The 15,856-nt window shown below is 38.1% G+C and overlaps 3 protein-coding genes across 4 annotated transcripts; 1 reads left to right on the top strand and 2 right to left on the bottom strand.

Moving 5' to 3' along the window:
* The first annotated feature begins 1,563 nt into the window (after nt 1-1,563).
* LOC121522815 (oocyte zinc finger protein XlCOF6.1-like) lies at nt 1,564-4,067 on the top strand. The gene is made up of 2 exons (XM_041807472.1): nt 1,564-2,063; nt 2,636-4,067. The coding sequence occupies exons 1-2, from the start codon at nt 1,892-1,894 to the stop codon at nt 3,733-3,735; spliced, it is 1,272 nt and encodes a 423-aa protein (XP_041663406.1). The 5' UTR covers nt 1,564-1,891; the 3' UTR covers nt 3,736-4,067.
* Nucleotides 4,068-8,395: 4,328 nt separating this feature from the next.
* LOC121522776 (zinc finger protein OZF-like) lies at nt 8,396-10,439 on the bottom strand. Its single transcript, XM_041807428.1, has 2 exons — nt 10,176-10,439; nt 8,396-9,926 (listed from the first exon to the last, which is right to left on the bottom strand). The coding sequence occupies exons 1-2, from the start codon at nt 10,345-10,347 to the stop codon at nt 8,674-8,676; spliced, it is 1,425 nt and encodes a 474-aa protein (XP_041663362.1). The 5' UTR covers nt 10,348-10,439; the 3' UTR covers nt 8,396-8,673.
* An 827-nt stretch (nt 10,440-11,266) lies between these two features.
* Nucleotides 11,267-15,480, bottom strand: LOC121522823 (gastrula zinc finger protein XlCGF8.2DB-like). Of its 2 annotated transcripts, XM_041807492.1 has the most exons (3): nt 15,242-15,326; nt 13,323-13,478; nt 11,267-12,844 (listed from the first exon to the last, which is right to left on the bottom strand). In XM_041807492.1, exons 2-3 carry the CDS (start codon nt 13,327-13,329, stop codon nt 11,745-11,747), a joined length of 1,107 nt encoding a protein of 368 aa, XP_041663426.1. In that variant the 5' UTR covers nt 13,330-13,478; nt 15,242-15,326; the 3' UTR covers nt 11,267-11,744. The 2 variants fall into 2 exon arrangements, with proteins under 2 accessions (XP_041663426.1, XP_041663417.1); XM_041807483.1 differs by lacking the exon at nt 13,323-13,478 and having other exon boundaries at nt 15,242-15,480.
* Nucleotides 15,481-15,856: the final 376 nt, after the last annotated feature.

Genomic DNA, 15,856 nt, shown 5'->3' with positions numbered 1-15,856 from the left:
TGTTTATTAGCCTATTCCCAGACTATGAGACAATGTGTTCCATCTTACCTTTTTTTTAACCCACAAATTAGGAAAATGTTTCTTCACCACTTATGGTTCTTCATACACTTAACACTGATGTACTTTATAGGCCATTCTACAAACAACTGTCACTCTTTTATCAGTAAACTTCTCTGGCCATAATCCTGTGTCGACTTGCAAAAATTCATCTGCATTGCCCTCGCTTTCATCATCTAAATCTTCTGTTCTCTCCTCCTCTTCACAACCCTCAGGAAAAAAAATCATTTTCACATCCTCATCTTATTGCTCCCTGTCCCTGCTTTCTTCGCCTCCATTATCCTCATTTCTCTCTGTCCCTGATTTAATCTCCTCAGTCATCCTCATTCTCTGTTCTCTGTCCCTGTGTTCTTCTCCTCTATCATTTCCTCGCTCACGGTCCCTGCTCTCTTCTTCTCATCTTTTTTCTCTCTGTCCCTGTTTATTTCTCTTTTGTTATCATCATCTTGCTCTTTATCCCTGCTTTCTTCTCCTCCATCATCCTCATTATGACATCGTAGCTTACTCTAATTCAGATTTAGAGAGATTAGTTTACTCTATACAACACCATGCTCCAGACTAGGAAAGACTGACATCAGGTGTATACTCAGCTCTCTTTGGAAAGAACTCTATGAGGAGTTGTTTCCCCTTGTTCTGCCTCCTCTCTTTCTTTCTTCTCTCGGGCACTTTAAGGTGTTTAGGCAGCATCACTTCGCCACTTTACAGTAACCTTTCTCCTCCCCTCCAGGCCCGGCTCTCCTGGGCAACTAGGGATGGACTACACCATTTGGACATTTCTTGAAGGGAGCAGCAGGGACCCCCTGAAGATTTTGTGTTAACCTATTTGGTACAAATTTCAGTCTGTTGACTAATTCAATTGGTCACTTTTTATTTAATAATCAAAGTAATTACTAAGGGGGAAAAATAAGTAAAAAATTAAAACACCCTTTTTTTCCCAAGCCCCCCTAACTGTGGGCCTTGGTGACCCAGTTGATTATTTCATGCATATAGTTTATGTCGACTATGTAGAAGAGCTGGATATCAAAAGTGTCAGCATAATGGATATATACCGTTTTTACAATACCAATTTCCCTTGATGGCAACGCTGCAAATGAACCATTTTTTTCACCTTTGACATTATTTTACGAAAATATAACTTTAGAAGAATGTGAAAATCTGTTTCATGCGACAAACTTAAAGTATAACGACTATGAAGGACATTTGTTTTAAACGAAGGACTTGTATTAGTTGAAAGAAGATAATAGTTTGATTGGACTTTAGAATAAAGGTGGACGTTTTACAGGTTTTAGCTTCAGACCATTGTTGATTTTTTTTTTTTTTTTTTTTTGCTCAGTCTCAAAGTGTAATCGTGTTGGAAGTTATTCTGATTGTAAGATTCGTCTTCATTTCATTTTTTAAAGAAAAAAATAAAAGCAGAAATTGCGTCAACTGAAAGCGGAACAAAAAGTTGGCGAACCTTCACCGTCGGTGGTTCGGAGTGAGACACATAGCGGAAGTAAACAAACAGGAGTAGCTGTATGAAGTGTCAGCTCCACGGCGCAAAGATTGAAACTGTTAGATTTGTGAAGAGATTGGATGAGGAAAGTGTTACAATCATATTTTCGGTTTTCATGTACAAGCGAAGTTTCGTGAGAAATTTTTGTTTGATTTCAAACTAGAAAGTTGCGGTAATTCAACAATTTGTACTTCAACCGCCTTTAAAACCGAAGAAGAGAGACGATAGCAATGATACAAGCCTCGGTACGCGCATCGCGGATACACTTCCTGAATAACTGATACACGTTTCGATGTTGCAGCAAAGATTTTTATCTATGTTTTAATTTTTCTCAAAAAAATGTGCTCAACTGAAAAGTTGAGAGAGTTTGTAGTTGAGCGGCTAACTGCTGCTGCTGATGACATTTTTGGAGTTTTTCAGAGAACTATCGTTGAGTACCAGGCAGAGATCGATCGACAGCGCAGACTGCTGGATATCGTTTGGAAACCTCACATCAGCTTACACAGAATAGGTGAGAAATAAACACATTAAAATAATTAGTCAACAGAGGTGTTTATGTTATTCCTTTGATCCCCGTGGTGTCATTATCAGCCATGATATCAGATCTGGTTATCCCAGTGGTTTTAGCCCTCGACCCCCATAACAGCAGCACTAGAGATTGAGGTCCCTCGCTGTCCCTGGAGGAGGTTGACGCAAAGAATATAGCGCACATCGGCACACACTCACAAGTAAGCCGTTCCTAATACTGGCATAAGAACAGCAGAAAAGAACACAGCAACCTTTAAAAAAGAGTTTACATACTAATATGTATATAAATAAATAAAAATAAATAAATAAATTTTACTTAAAGCTCAGAAGCTCAAGGGCAGCCAACTGTCCTCTCTAAAATTGAAGGTTTCAGTCATTTAAAAAAAAAGCTGAGACTTGTAAATCTTTTACTTCAGCACATGCAGTAAACTGTTCTTCATATCTCTTCCTCTGCCATGCAACCATAACAAGTTGAGAAATAAATTTTGTCTCTCAATGTGTTGTATGTTTCCCATGTTTGTGTTAACTTGATGTTTTCATCCTCTGTTCCTCCAGATGTCCCAAAGCAACATGAGTGTAAAGAGGGGGAGGTTGTGGTTGACCAGCAGCTCTGTAACCAGGAGAGGAACTTCAGTCTGGACCAAGAGGAGCCAGAGCCTCCAAAGATTAAGGAGGAACAGGATGAACTCTGCAGCAGTCAGGAGGGAGCAGAGATCATAGTGAAGCAGGAGACTGACACATTCATGTGGACTCCTATTCCTGAGGACAGTGACCACAGTGAACCGGAACAACAAAATGAACAGCATCACCTCTCTCACAACTCCCATGTCAATGAGAATCAAGATTCCCAAGGTGGCAAGCCCCAAAACTCAATATCCAGTGGAAAATTAGGACCAACACAAAAGAAAAGACTTGGGAAGAGAAATATTCTGACAACAAAAACCTCAAAGATTGATTATAATCCTCAGCAAAGTCAAAAGTCTTTCAAATGTGACACATGTGGGGAAGAGGTTAAGAACAAGTCAGAATTACAGACACATCAGCGTTTCCACGATGGTAAGGAGACACATTCATGTAATATTTGTGGGCAAATGTTCAGCTACAAGACAGAGCTCACTACTCATACAAGATCCCACACAGGTGAGAGGCCTTTCTCCTGCAGCTCATGTGGAAAAACTTTCTTTCGGATTTCACATTTGAAAGCTCATTATATAGTTCATACACATGAAAGGCCTGTTACCTGTGAAACATGTGGCAAAACTTTCAGAAACAAATGGGAGTTGAAAATCCACATGAGAACACACACAGGTGAGAGGCCTTTCACCTGCAGCACATGTGGAAAAGGATTTGTTCGTGTCACATATTTAAATATTCATATGAGAACACACACAGGTGAGAGGCCTTACTCTTGTGATACCTGTGGGAAATCATTCACAAAAAAATGTAATCTGGATCAGCACATAAGAATTCATACAGGTGAAAAACCATATTCTTGCAAAGAATGTGACAGGTCTTTCATAGATCATGGTGTCTTAAGAGCTCACATGAGAAGAGCTCATACAGGTGAGCGTCCATACCTTTGTAAGACCTGTGGGAAAAAATTCTATGACTCATCGAATCTTTCGCAACACAAAAAAGTACATGCAGACAAGTAGTTGTGTAAACAAATGTGTTGGAGATGATTGAGTTAAAGTTGTTAATGTATGTCTGTATTAAACCAAAAACAGTTTGTCATTGAGCGGAAGTTTAGGTTGCCTTAATGTGAAGTTTCAGCTTATTCTCAACAATTTCCAGCAGGATCAATACCTTATTTTTCAACCTTTCGTCAACACATCTCTCCAAAGATTTTTCTTTTTTCAAAACTCCTCTCAAACTTTTGTTCACTGGTCTCTCATTTAAAGTCTTTCTATGCAGTTTTGTCCACTAAATAACATTTCATATGTAGAACTGATGTTTGTGTCTACATTTTGTCCCGATGATTAAATGCTTCAGCAACAACGGAAACATAAAGCATTTCTTCTTACTGGAAGGCCAAAATTGTTTACACCAGAGAAAGTTTGACATTTGTGAAATATGTTCTGCCAGGATTAATACCTATTTATGATGCATTTTCAAGAAAAATCCTTCAAAGTCTTCTTGTAATGTAACAAAACCTCAACGATTAGACTGACCACAGTCCAATTTTATTTGTGGAAATGGTCATATGTATTTTGGACCAAACTAACAACATTTTCCACACACTTAAGAGCCATATTTAGGTCTTTGAAGCATGCAGAATGGTCTGTTGTAGTTTGTACAATATATTTTTTCACAGAAAATGCAAACTTTAAAAAAAAAAAAATTACCTCTACATGGGACTGTAAGCTTTAATGCATTAATCTTGATGCAATTCAGGTCCACAATTGGTGCATTAATTTCTGTTTTATCACATTAATTGCATGTTTTGTCATCCCTTTTAGAGCTCTGGTTAAGCCTCTGAAACATTTCCTTGCAGCCACAGTGACATAAAATAAATCCACCAGTGCTCCTTAATTTTTTTTTTATTTAGCCAGGTTGGTCCCATTGATGTCTCATTTTCAAGGGAGACCTGACCGAGAATGGCAGCAACACACAATGTCTCATTTCACTTTAAAATAAGATCCAGACAGCTCAGTAGACAAGTCAAAATCATCTGCACCTAAACATTAACCTTTTTACTGTTCACTTATTTCCTCTTCAATCCATTACAAGTTCCTTTAGCCCTGGTTAAGTTTGTGTTAAAATCTTTGATTTACCTATACAACCCGCTCTGTATCCAAACAGGAAGTCAACAACCCTTGGCTTTAAACAGTGTGAAAATTCAAAATGAAACAAAAATAGTTGCCTATGCAAAATAACAGAATTTTCAGATTGTGACGAGGAGACCAATCTCAGTCAACTATTAAGCTACTGAGAGTAATTGCAAGTGACAGCCCCACTTTTTTTAACCACCACTCTAATGCTACAGGATGGGACAGGAAGGCTGCCCATAATGGGGGATAAAGGGAAGAGGTTTCTGGGGCCCATCCAAACTGGGGGGCCCATTGACATCAGCAAAATCATGGTCCATTGAAAAATTAAGCTGTAAAAAACACATTTTATTTTTACCTTAATAATAACTACTCTTATCAAAGCAACATTTTTTTATTAGTGCTGCTGTTGTATGGCCTTCTTCAAAATGTATACCCACTTCTGAAAACAGAATTACCCTTCTTTAGTATTGTGGATGGGCACCTTGAACCAACCCATTTGGACTTCATGATAATATCAGACTTTATATCTAAGCAATCATGGGAACAAATGTCAGGATGTCAGAAAATACAAAAATAAGCAACTGAAAGGGAAAAAAAACAAATAATTGTGTCAAAAAAGGGAAAAGTCAGCGAAAAGTGGTGAAAATAGGTTGGATGGGGCAAAAAATCATCTAAAGTAAGTTCAACAAAGGAAAAAGTGGGCTAAAAATGTGGCAAACATGGGTCAAAAGTGGTAAGAAAAGGCATGAAAGTAGGGAAAATAGAGTTAGAAGTGGCAAAAATGGCTAAAGTAAATAAAAGAAAAAGGTGGGCTAAAAATGTGGTAAGCATGGGTTAAAAGTGGCTAGAATAAGACCTTAAAGTGGGGAAAAGGGGTTAAAAGTGGCAAAATGGGTTTGAAGGGGAAATAGTGGGTTTTAATGACAAAAAGTAAAAAGTCATTTAAAGAGGCAATAACGGGCAGGAAGTGGCAAAAATAGGGCAAAAGTGCCTTGAAGGGTTAAGTTGTAAAACGGGAGGAAAAGATGGTGAAATGGGTTTAAAGTGGAAAATATAGGTTGAAGTTGGCCAAAAAAAAATGGTTAACAGGTAGCAAAATGGGAAGAAAATAGTAAACATGGGTTAAAAGTGACAACAGGCAGAAAAGATGTGAAATTGGATTAATATCTGCCAAAAGTGAGTTAAATTTGGCCAAAAATTGTTAATTGAGACAAAAATAGGCGGTTAGCAGTAAACATGGGTTTAAACTGGCAAAAAATTGCTACAATTGGTTAGAAGTTGCAAAAATCAGCAGAAAAGTGGTAACAACAGGTATAAACTGAAAAATGTGTGCAGGATTCTGAAATAGGATTTCAAAAGTAGCAAAAACTGTTCAAAGTGGCAAATATGGATGGAAAAGATGGTGAAATAGGATTAACAAGTGGCAAAAATTAATTTTTAAAACGTGCAAACTGGGTCAAAATTGGCCCTAAAAATGGCTAACAGAGACAAAATGGGGAAAGTGAAACACGTGGATAAAACATGTCAAAAGTGGAAGAAAATAGTTTTTTTGTGAACAATTATTATTTAAAAAAGGCCAGACAAAAATATTATGGATTATACATCAACAAAACAGCCCTCTGGTTTGATTTTTTAATATATTTCTGATACATTGATCAGTCAGATCAATGTATGTTTGTTTAACACCAATCATAACTGAAGTTATCTAGCCTTTACACTTTACAAAGAGGGCAGGTCTATAGTACTCTCTGTTGTGGCCTATTATAATAGACCCACGTTAATCATTGATATTATAACAAAGACTATACCCTCTTATGATAAAAAAAAAAACCTGTTAATTTATTAGTAATTAATATAACAGTGAAGTAGTATTGCTCTCGGATTCAATGAAACTGTTCTAGTAATGCTTAGAGGTAAGAATGATGTTAAAAGATGAAGGATGATTAGCCTACTGCAATGCTAGCATTAGCAAGAATAGTAGCGGGGAAGAGAAATACACTGCCTGGCCAAAAAAAAAAAGTCGCCACCTGGATTGAACTCAGCGAATAGGTACAAGCCTCCTATTGGATAATTATTGCATGGGCGATTATCTTTCAGCTGGCAACAAATTATTTCACCCCCGCTGATGCAATGAGTAACTTCTCATTTCTTAAACAACCATGTCGACAGACACATCCTGTGGCCGTAAAAAAGATGTTAGTCTGTTTAAGAATGGTCAAATCATTGGCATGCAAAAAAGGCTTCAGTTTGCTAGGGAGCATAAAGATTGGACTCTGGAGGAATGGAAGAATGTCATGTGGTCTGATGAGTCCAGATTTAACCTGTTCCAGAGTGATGGGCGCATCAGGGTAAGAAGAGAGGCAGGTGAAGTGATGCACCCATCATGCCTAGTGCCTACTGTACAAGCCTGTGGGGGCAGTGCTATGATCTGGGGTTGCTGCAGTTGCTCAGGTCTAGGTTCAGCAAAATTATGTGCCCAAAGAATGAGGTCAGCTGACTACCTGAATATACTGAATGACCCAGTTATTCCATCAATGGATTTTTTTCTCCCCTAATGGCACGGGCATATTCCAAGATGATGATGATGCCAGGATTCATCGGGCTCAAACTGTGAAAGAGTGGTTCAGGGAGCATGAGAAATCATTTTCACACATGGATTGGCCACCACAGAGTCCAGACCTTAACCCCATTGAGAATCTTTGGGATGTGTTAGAGAAGGCTTTGCGCAGTGGTCAGACTCTCCCATTATCAATACAAGATCTTGGAGAAAAATTAATGCAACACTGGATGGCAATAAATCTTGTGACATTGTAGAAGCTTATCGAAACAATGCCACAGCAAATGCGTGCTGTAATCAAAGCTAAAGGTGGTCCAACGAAATATTAGTGTGACCTTTTTTTGGTAGCGACTTTTTTTTTGGCCAGGCAGTGTATAGGAAACATATAAAAAGGTGATAATAGTAATTCATTTTGAAATATTTGTAAATTTACTTACAGTAATATTTAATAATAATGAAAATGTTAAAAGGGAATAATAATATCAATAATATTAATAAGAATGAGAAGCAGAAAAGGATGATTGATCAATTTATACAGTAAGTCATTTAGCTATTATATAAACGAGCATCACGTTTTAATCTTGAGAGAAATTTTAGATTATTTTACATACTGCTCAAATTTAACTCTGAAAAAGCTGAGTTTAAGAAGTTTGTCTTGTCCACACAAACAAAAGCGATAACGAGCATCCTGTAGCTCATGTTTATGTTAACCGTGCAAAAATATGTTGTTAACAAATCACAACAAAGCATTCAGCATACTTTTATGACCTAAAATATGGCTTCAAAGTCTGTGGGAAAACATTGTGTACAAGTGTTTGAAAAATATACATGAGCAATTCAACAAATAAAATTTTAATGTGATCAGTCCATCAATGGCTGAGGATAAATTACATTAAGACAAAAAGAAAAACCTTTGATGGATTTGTTGGTAAAAGCTAAATAATTCTGACAGGAAAATGATGAAAATGAGAAGCATCTTTGCACTAACTTCAACTTTATTGTCTTCTAAGGGAGTTTCCTTTGCAGCCAGGCATAAAATACATGAAACATTGGAAAGATAATCCCACAAATTCAGACACAACAATGAAATACAAAAATACATTAAAGGACGACTGAAGGCAAAACCATCATTCAGACATCTTCTAACATCTGAATAGCACTGAGGCACTGTGAACCTCCTTTGAAAGGTATACTTTTAATGTTTAACACAGAGATACAACAATCTATTAATGGTAATCATCTCCACCACATCTGTGTACACATGACTATTTGTCTGTGTGTAGTTTCATGTGCTGTGAACGATCAGAACAGGCAAAAAATCTTTTCCCACAGATCTTACAGAGGTATGGGCGCTCACCTGTGTGAGCTCTTCTCATGTGAACTGCTAAGACATCTGAATGTGCAAAAGATCTGTTACATTCTTTGCAAGAATATGGTTTTTCACCTGTATGAATTCTTTTGTGCTGCTTCAAATGAATCTTCTGAGTAAAGGTCGCCCCACAGGTAACACAGGAGTAAGGCTTTTCACCTGTGTGTACTCTCATGTGAATTTTCATTTGTTTCATCTGAATGAATCCTTTTCCACATGTGTTGCAGGAGAAAGGTCTCTCACCAGTGTGTGATCTTATATGAATATTTAACACGCTTTTATATCTGAAAGATTTACCACATTTGTCGCAGGGATATGGTTTTTCACCCGTGTGAATTCTTGTGTGCTGATTTAAATTACTTTTCAGAGCAAATGTTGCCCCACAGGTATCACAAGAGTACGGCTTTTCACCTGTGTGAGTTCTCATGTGACTATTCAACTCACCTTTACCTCTAAAAGTTTTACCACATGTTTTGCATGTAAACGGCTTTTCATGTGTATGAACTGTATAATGAGCATTCAGATGTGCCTGCCTAAAGAAACTTTTTCCACATGTATTGCATGAAAATGGCCTCTCACCTGTGTGGGATCTTGTATGAGTAGTCAAATCTGACTTGTAGCTGAACATTTTCCCACAAAACTTGCATGAATGCGTCTCCTTACCATCGTGGACACGCTGATGTGCCTGTAATTCTGACTTGCTCTTAACATCTTCACCACATGTGTCACATTTGAAAGACTTTTGACTTTGCTGAGGATTACATTCAGTCTCTGGATTTTTAGTTTTTGGATTTTTTCTCTTCCCAAGTCTTTTCTTTTGTGTTGGTTCTGATGTTCCACTTGAATCTGAGTCATTATGCTGGCTTCCATGTGGATCTTGATCCTCATTGACATGGGAGTTGTGAGAGAGGACATTCTGTTCATTTTGTTGTTCAGGTTCACTGTAGTCACTGTCCTCATGAGTAGGAGTCCACATGAATGTATCGGTCTCCTGCTTCACTATGATCTCCTGTCCCTCCTGACTGCTGCAGAGTTCCTCCTGTTCCTCCTTAATCTGTGGAGGCTCTGGCTCCTCTTGGTCCAGACTGAAGTTCCTCTCCTGGTCAAACACAACCTCCTCCTCTTTACACTCATGTTGATGTGGGACATCTGGAGGAAAAGAGAACAAAAGTATTTAGTAACCACCATCACGGAAAAAAAACCATGAATTTAGTACCAGAATATATATTATTCAGCTTGTTGGGGTAACATTACAGAGAAATCTCAGCAGAGTACATCACTTCCCACGCTTTAACAAAGGTGCATGTTAGAGGTCTCGTAAATAACGGAACCATGGGGAAGAATAATAAAACCAACTATCTCCACTCATGTATCAAATGAATTTGGTTTGTTTCTCACCTGTTCTTTGTAAATCGACGTGAGGTTTCTGAACGGTATCCAGCAGTCTGCGCTGGCGATCGATCTCTGCCTCGTACTCGACGATAGTTCTCTGAAAAACTCCAAAAATGTCTTCAGCAGCAGCAGTCAGCCGCTCGACGACAAACTCTCTCAAATTCTCAGTCGAGCACATTTTTGTTTATCAATTAAAAACGAAAAAGTTGACCTACAGCGACAGACAAGTCTTCACGAAGACGCAACTTCATTGAAAGAGCGACTCCTATCTGTTTACTTCCGCTGTGTCACACTCAAAATGACCGACAGCGAAGGTTCACCAACATTTGTTCCGCCTTCAACGGATTCAATTTCAACCCTAAAGCTAAAATCAGACAAAGCCGATATTATTTAATGACATTTAGCGTCTCTCAACAAATCAAAGTGCTTCTTAAAAGAATGAATGGTATTCATCACCACTGTACATTAAAACTTCTAGAATGAAACAGATTTCGCATACTTCTAAACTAGGTTATGAATTTTTTTTTAAAAAGTCAGTTGGGAAAATGCAGAACAAGATATATTTCTTTTTTCTTTAAAGAATGATACAAACAGAGATACGGATAAATTTATTACAAAAATAATAAATAAATAAATAAAAGCCAACATAAATATTCAAACACATCGTGTCCTTGAACAAAATTTAAAAAAAAATCAAAGGCCTGGCAAAAATATTGTAGCAAACAAAAACAGTCCCCAGATTTGATTTTACATTTGATGGTGGACTGACTAATACTTTTTAATTATTGCACACTGATCAATACATGCAGACAGTTATTTTGCTATTATGTAAAATATCATCAGATTATGTTATAAAAGTAATCTTGAGGACATTTTAGATTATTCTACATACTGCTAAAATTTTAACTGGGATGACCTGAGCTTAAGAAGTTTGTCTTTTTCACTCACAAAAGCATTAACTAACATCCTGTAGCCGTGAAATAATGATCTGACAGAAGATTTTCTTTCAAAAAGTGAATTTAATTGTGCAAAAATGTGCTGTTAAAACACAACATGCTGTTCAGCATGCTTACAGGACCTAAATTATTGCTCTGAAGTCTATGGGGAAACCTTGTGCATCAGTGCTGTCCAAGATATACATGACCATTTACACTTACAAAACTTTATCGTGATCAGTCCTCCAATGGCTGAGGTTTATTAACAGTAAAAAAGAAAATATAATAGAGGTACTTTTTGTTAAAAGCTCAATAATGAGGCATTGATTTTGGCAGAAAGTCGTGAAAATGAGCAGCATCTTTACACTAACCTTTTTTTTCTTCTAAGGGAAATTTGCTTTGCAGCCAGGCAAAACAAGAAAAAAACATACATAGGTGACATGTTCATGCAAAGTCAGACACAGCACTTACATCAAAAATACAATAAAGGGAAATTAAAGGCAAAACCATAATTAAAATACATCTGAACGGCACTAAGGCACAGAGAACCTCCTCCCAAAGCAAAACTGTTTCATGTTTAATACAGAGATGCAGCCATTTTACAAACTCAATCATCTCCACCACATCTGTGTACACATGGCTACTTGTCTGCATGGGTTTTCATGTGTTGTAAAAGATTAGATGAGGTAAAAAATCTTTTCCCGCAAGTCTTACAAAGGTATGGACGCTCACCTGTGTGAGCTCTTCTCATATGATCAGTCAGGACACTACTGTTTATAAAAGACCTGTCACATGTGTTGCAAGAATATGGTTTTTCACCTGTATGAATTCTCCCATGTTGATTCAAAATACTTTTTTGAATAAATGTTTTCCCACAGGTAGCACAGGAGTACGGCTTTTCACCTGTGTGTGTTCTCATGTGAACTTTCAACCCAGTTTTATGTTTGAAGGTTTTGCCACATGTTTCACATGTAAATGGCTTTTCATGTGTATGCACTATATAATGAGTATTCAAATGGACCTTCTTAGAGAATCCTTTTCCACATGTACTACAGGAAAAAGGTTTTTCACCAGTGTGTGTCCGCATGTGATCCTTCAATACATTGCTTAAACGGAAATTTTTCCCACATGTGTTGCATGAAAATGGCCTCTCACCTGTGTGGGATCTTGTATGTTTAGTCAAATCATACTTGTAGCTGAACATCTTCCCACAAAACTTGCATGAATGTGTCTCCTTACCATCGTGGACACGTTCATGTGTCTTTAATGCTGACTTATTCTTAAATTCCTCACCACATGTGTCACATTCTAAAGACTTTTGACTTTGATGAGGATTACAATACATCTCTAGTCTTTTGGTTTTCCCTATTCTTCTCTTTCTACGTCTTCTCTTTTGTGTTGGTTCTGACGTCACTCTTGATTTTGAGTCACTGTGCTTGTTTTTTGGGGGGTCTTGATTCTCAGGAACATCAGAGCTATCAGAGAGGACATTCTGTTCATTTTGTTGTTCAGGTTCACTGTAGTCACGGTCCTCATGAGTAGGAGTCCACATGAATGTCTCAGTCTCCTGCTTCACAGTGATCTCCTCTACCTCTTCACTGCTGCAGAGTTCCTCCTGTCCCTCCTTTACCTGGAGAGGCTCTGGCTCCTCTTGGTCCAGACTGAAGTTCCTCTCCTGGTTACAGAGCTGCTGGTCAGCCACAACATCCTCCTCTTTACAAGCATGTTGCTGTGGGACATCTGAAGGAACAGAGAACAAAAGAATTGATTAAACAATATCACAGGACAAAAACATGAATTTAGTCCCAGAATAAATAATACATCTTGTAAGAACTACATAAAAGTAAAACATCAGAAGAGCAGGTCATACCCTGCACTTTAATAAAAGATGAATATGTAAGGGGGTTCAAAATAATAGAAAAAAATTTGATGGAAGCTGGTTTATTGTGTTGTACCAGATTCAATAAATAATATCAACTCAGTGGTTTGTTGGTTATGACAAATAAACATAGAGGAGGAGGGAGTTTCAGTCCAATGTATTTGATTCATGCAACAGTTAGACTGGTTTTCTGGTAACAAAGCAAAAGATCAGTCTATACCATCAATCTCAAACCATAACTCAAATATAAAAAATAAACTTAAACAGAGACACTAATAACTGAAAAGGGCATTAACTGTGTAAAAGCACTTCATATATTTAAGCCAAAAGGAAACTTACATTTCATTTACTCAGTTCATACTATTCCAGGAGACTGGCAGCCAGGGTCCTTCTCATTACTAAATATTGCACACCCATGCGTCCTCTCGCCTCGACTGACCCGGAAATCGTTTTCCCTCTGTTGTGATGAAGGATCTTCCCAATTCCTAACTTTACCTGAAGAAGGCAAGGGTGGAGGTCAGAGGAGGCTCCTGGAGAACCTCAGACTGAGGAAACACCAGTCTATCCTCCGCAGGAATCTTAAGACCAAAGACAGGACTGGTTTGGAGGCGCAGTATCTGCTGAAAAGCACCACTTTTGCATTGTTCATAATTTTTTTTCACACAGCACTGATCTTAGAATAAAACCCTTTAACACAGATGGATGATTATTACTAGTCTATCTCAAAAATTTGAATATCATAAAAAAGTTACCTTTTTTTCTTTAATTTTAAAAGTGAATCTTCCAAATATTCTAAATTAAACTCTTACAAAGTAAAATATTTCAAGACATTTTGTTTTAATCTTGATGATTGTAGTTCATGAAAATCCACTATCTCAAAATATTATAATATTCCAGAAAACTCCAATTTTGCAATGGTTTTCTGAGCATTAATCTCTCACTCTGGTTCAGTGCACACAACCACAGTCATCTGGGAGGACTGCTGACTTGACAGTCATTCAGAGGATGATCATTGACACCCTTCACAAGGAGAGTAAATCATAGATTATTATTAAAGGGACAGGCTGTTCTCAGGGGCAGAGGCAAAGCATATTCAGAAAGGCTGGGAGGTCACAGTTAGATTATTTTTGCAAATCATTCATCCACTTATGACGTTCCTTAGACAGTGTCCTAAGTGTCTCACCTGGGCTAATGAGAAACAAAAAAAAAACAAAACAAAACAAAAAGGACCATTGCTCTGTGGTCCAAAGACCTGAAAACAAGGTCCTAAAGTCTGGAGGATAATCTGAGAGGCCCAGAATCCAAGGTATTGAAGTCCAGTGTTTTCATTTTCCACTGTCAGTGATGGTCTGGGGTGCCATGTCATCTGCTGATGTTGGTCCACTGTGCTTTGTCAAGTCCAGAGTCAATGCTGTCAGCCATCTACCAGGAGATTTTAGAGACATTAATGCTTCTATCTGCTGAGGAGTTTTAAAGCGATTCTGATTTCCTTTTCCAGCAGGACTTGGCACCTGACATCAGTGAAGCTCAAACTACCAGAAACTGGTACAACTGTGCTTGACTGGCCAACCATGTGGCCTGACCTGAACCCCATAGAAAATAGGGAAATGTCAAGAGCAAGAGAGAGAGACCAGTCTCAATACAGATGAGCTGAAGGCTGCAACCAGAGCAAACTGGGCTAATGCAGGCCTAGATGACGGCCATCAGGACACCAGAGCAGAAAAGGTTGACGCAGCAAAGCAAGCCTATGCTCCCAAAGCTGGCCTGACTACCATTGTAATGCCTGACCAGACTTCCATAGGCTGTCAAAGGATGAAGTCAGGTAGAGGACGCTGATGATGATATGCACATAACCACAGAAAATCAGACTACGACCTGAGAAAGCTCTGCCCACAATGCAATTGGAAACGCAATAACCGAAAAAATTTGTTTAGAGAAGGAAGCTGGCTGTCCTTCTGCTTCTAATCTCTCTTATAAGTCAGTATGTAAAATCTGTTTAAAGGCTTTTGTGTTCTTTTCTGTTCTTATGCCAGGTTAGGAAACGATCTATTTGTGAGTGTGTGCAGATGCGCACATCATTATTTGCTTTAAGGCCCTCCGGGGACAGTGAGGCTCTTCAGTCTCTGGTACTGCTATATTGGTAAGTCCTGAGCTTAAACCACTGGGCTAAGCATGGCATCACGGCAGATACAGACACCATGTGGAATAAAAACAAACCAGTTAACTCTGTTCTTGTATCCAAGAAAACTGTTTCCCACCTATTCTGCGTATGTCGATGTGAGGTTTCTGAATGATGTCCAGCAGTCTGCGCTGTCGATCGATCTCTGCCTCGTACTCGACGATAGTTCTCTGAAAAACTAATAAAATGTCTTCAGCAGCAACAGTTAGCCGCTCGATGACAAACTCTCTCAAATTTTCGGTTGAACACATTTTTATCTATTAAAAACGAAAAAGCTGAGCTACAACTACAGACAAGTCTACGTGATGCCGCAACTTCATTCAAATAGCTGCTCCTGTTTGTTTACTTCCGGTGTGTGTCACACTCAGAACCACCGACGGTGAAGTGACCCCAACCTTTTGTTCCCCCTTTCAGCTGACGAGAAATTTTTGTTGTATAACCTTAAAGAAGGTTCTGCTTTTCTCCTAAAATAAAAACAAATAATTAACCATTTTTTTAATAAAACATGGACGTCCATTTCAACAACTTCTTCTCTAAACCACCCCTTACACTCATCCTACCCCTCACATAGTTTGTCCATGTCTATGTGTTCCTGTAAAGCGTCCTTGGGTTTCTTGAAAGGCGCTATATAAATTCAAGATATTATTATTATTATTATTATAACTTGGAAAATGAAATGTAAGATAGGTGACTT

The sequence above is a fragment of the Cheilinus undulatus genome, linkage group 2, assembly GCF_018320785.1.
Source record: "Cheilinus undulatus linkage group 2, ASM1832078v1, whole genome shotgun sequence".
NCBI classification, from domain to species: Eukaryota; Metazoa; Chordata; class Actinopteri; order Labriformes; family Labridae; genus Cheilinus; species Cheilinus undulatus.
This window is presented reverse-complemented; position numbering and strand designations above follow the sequence as displayed.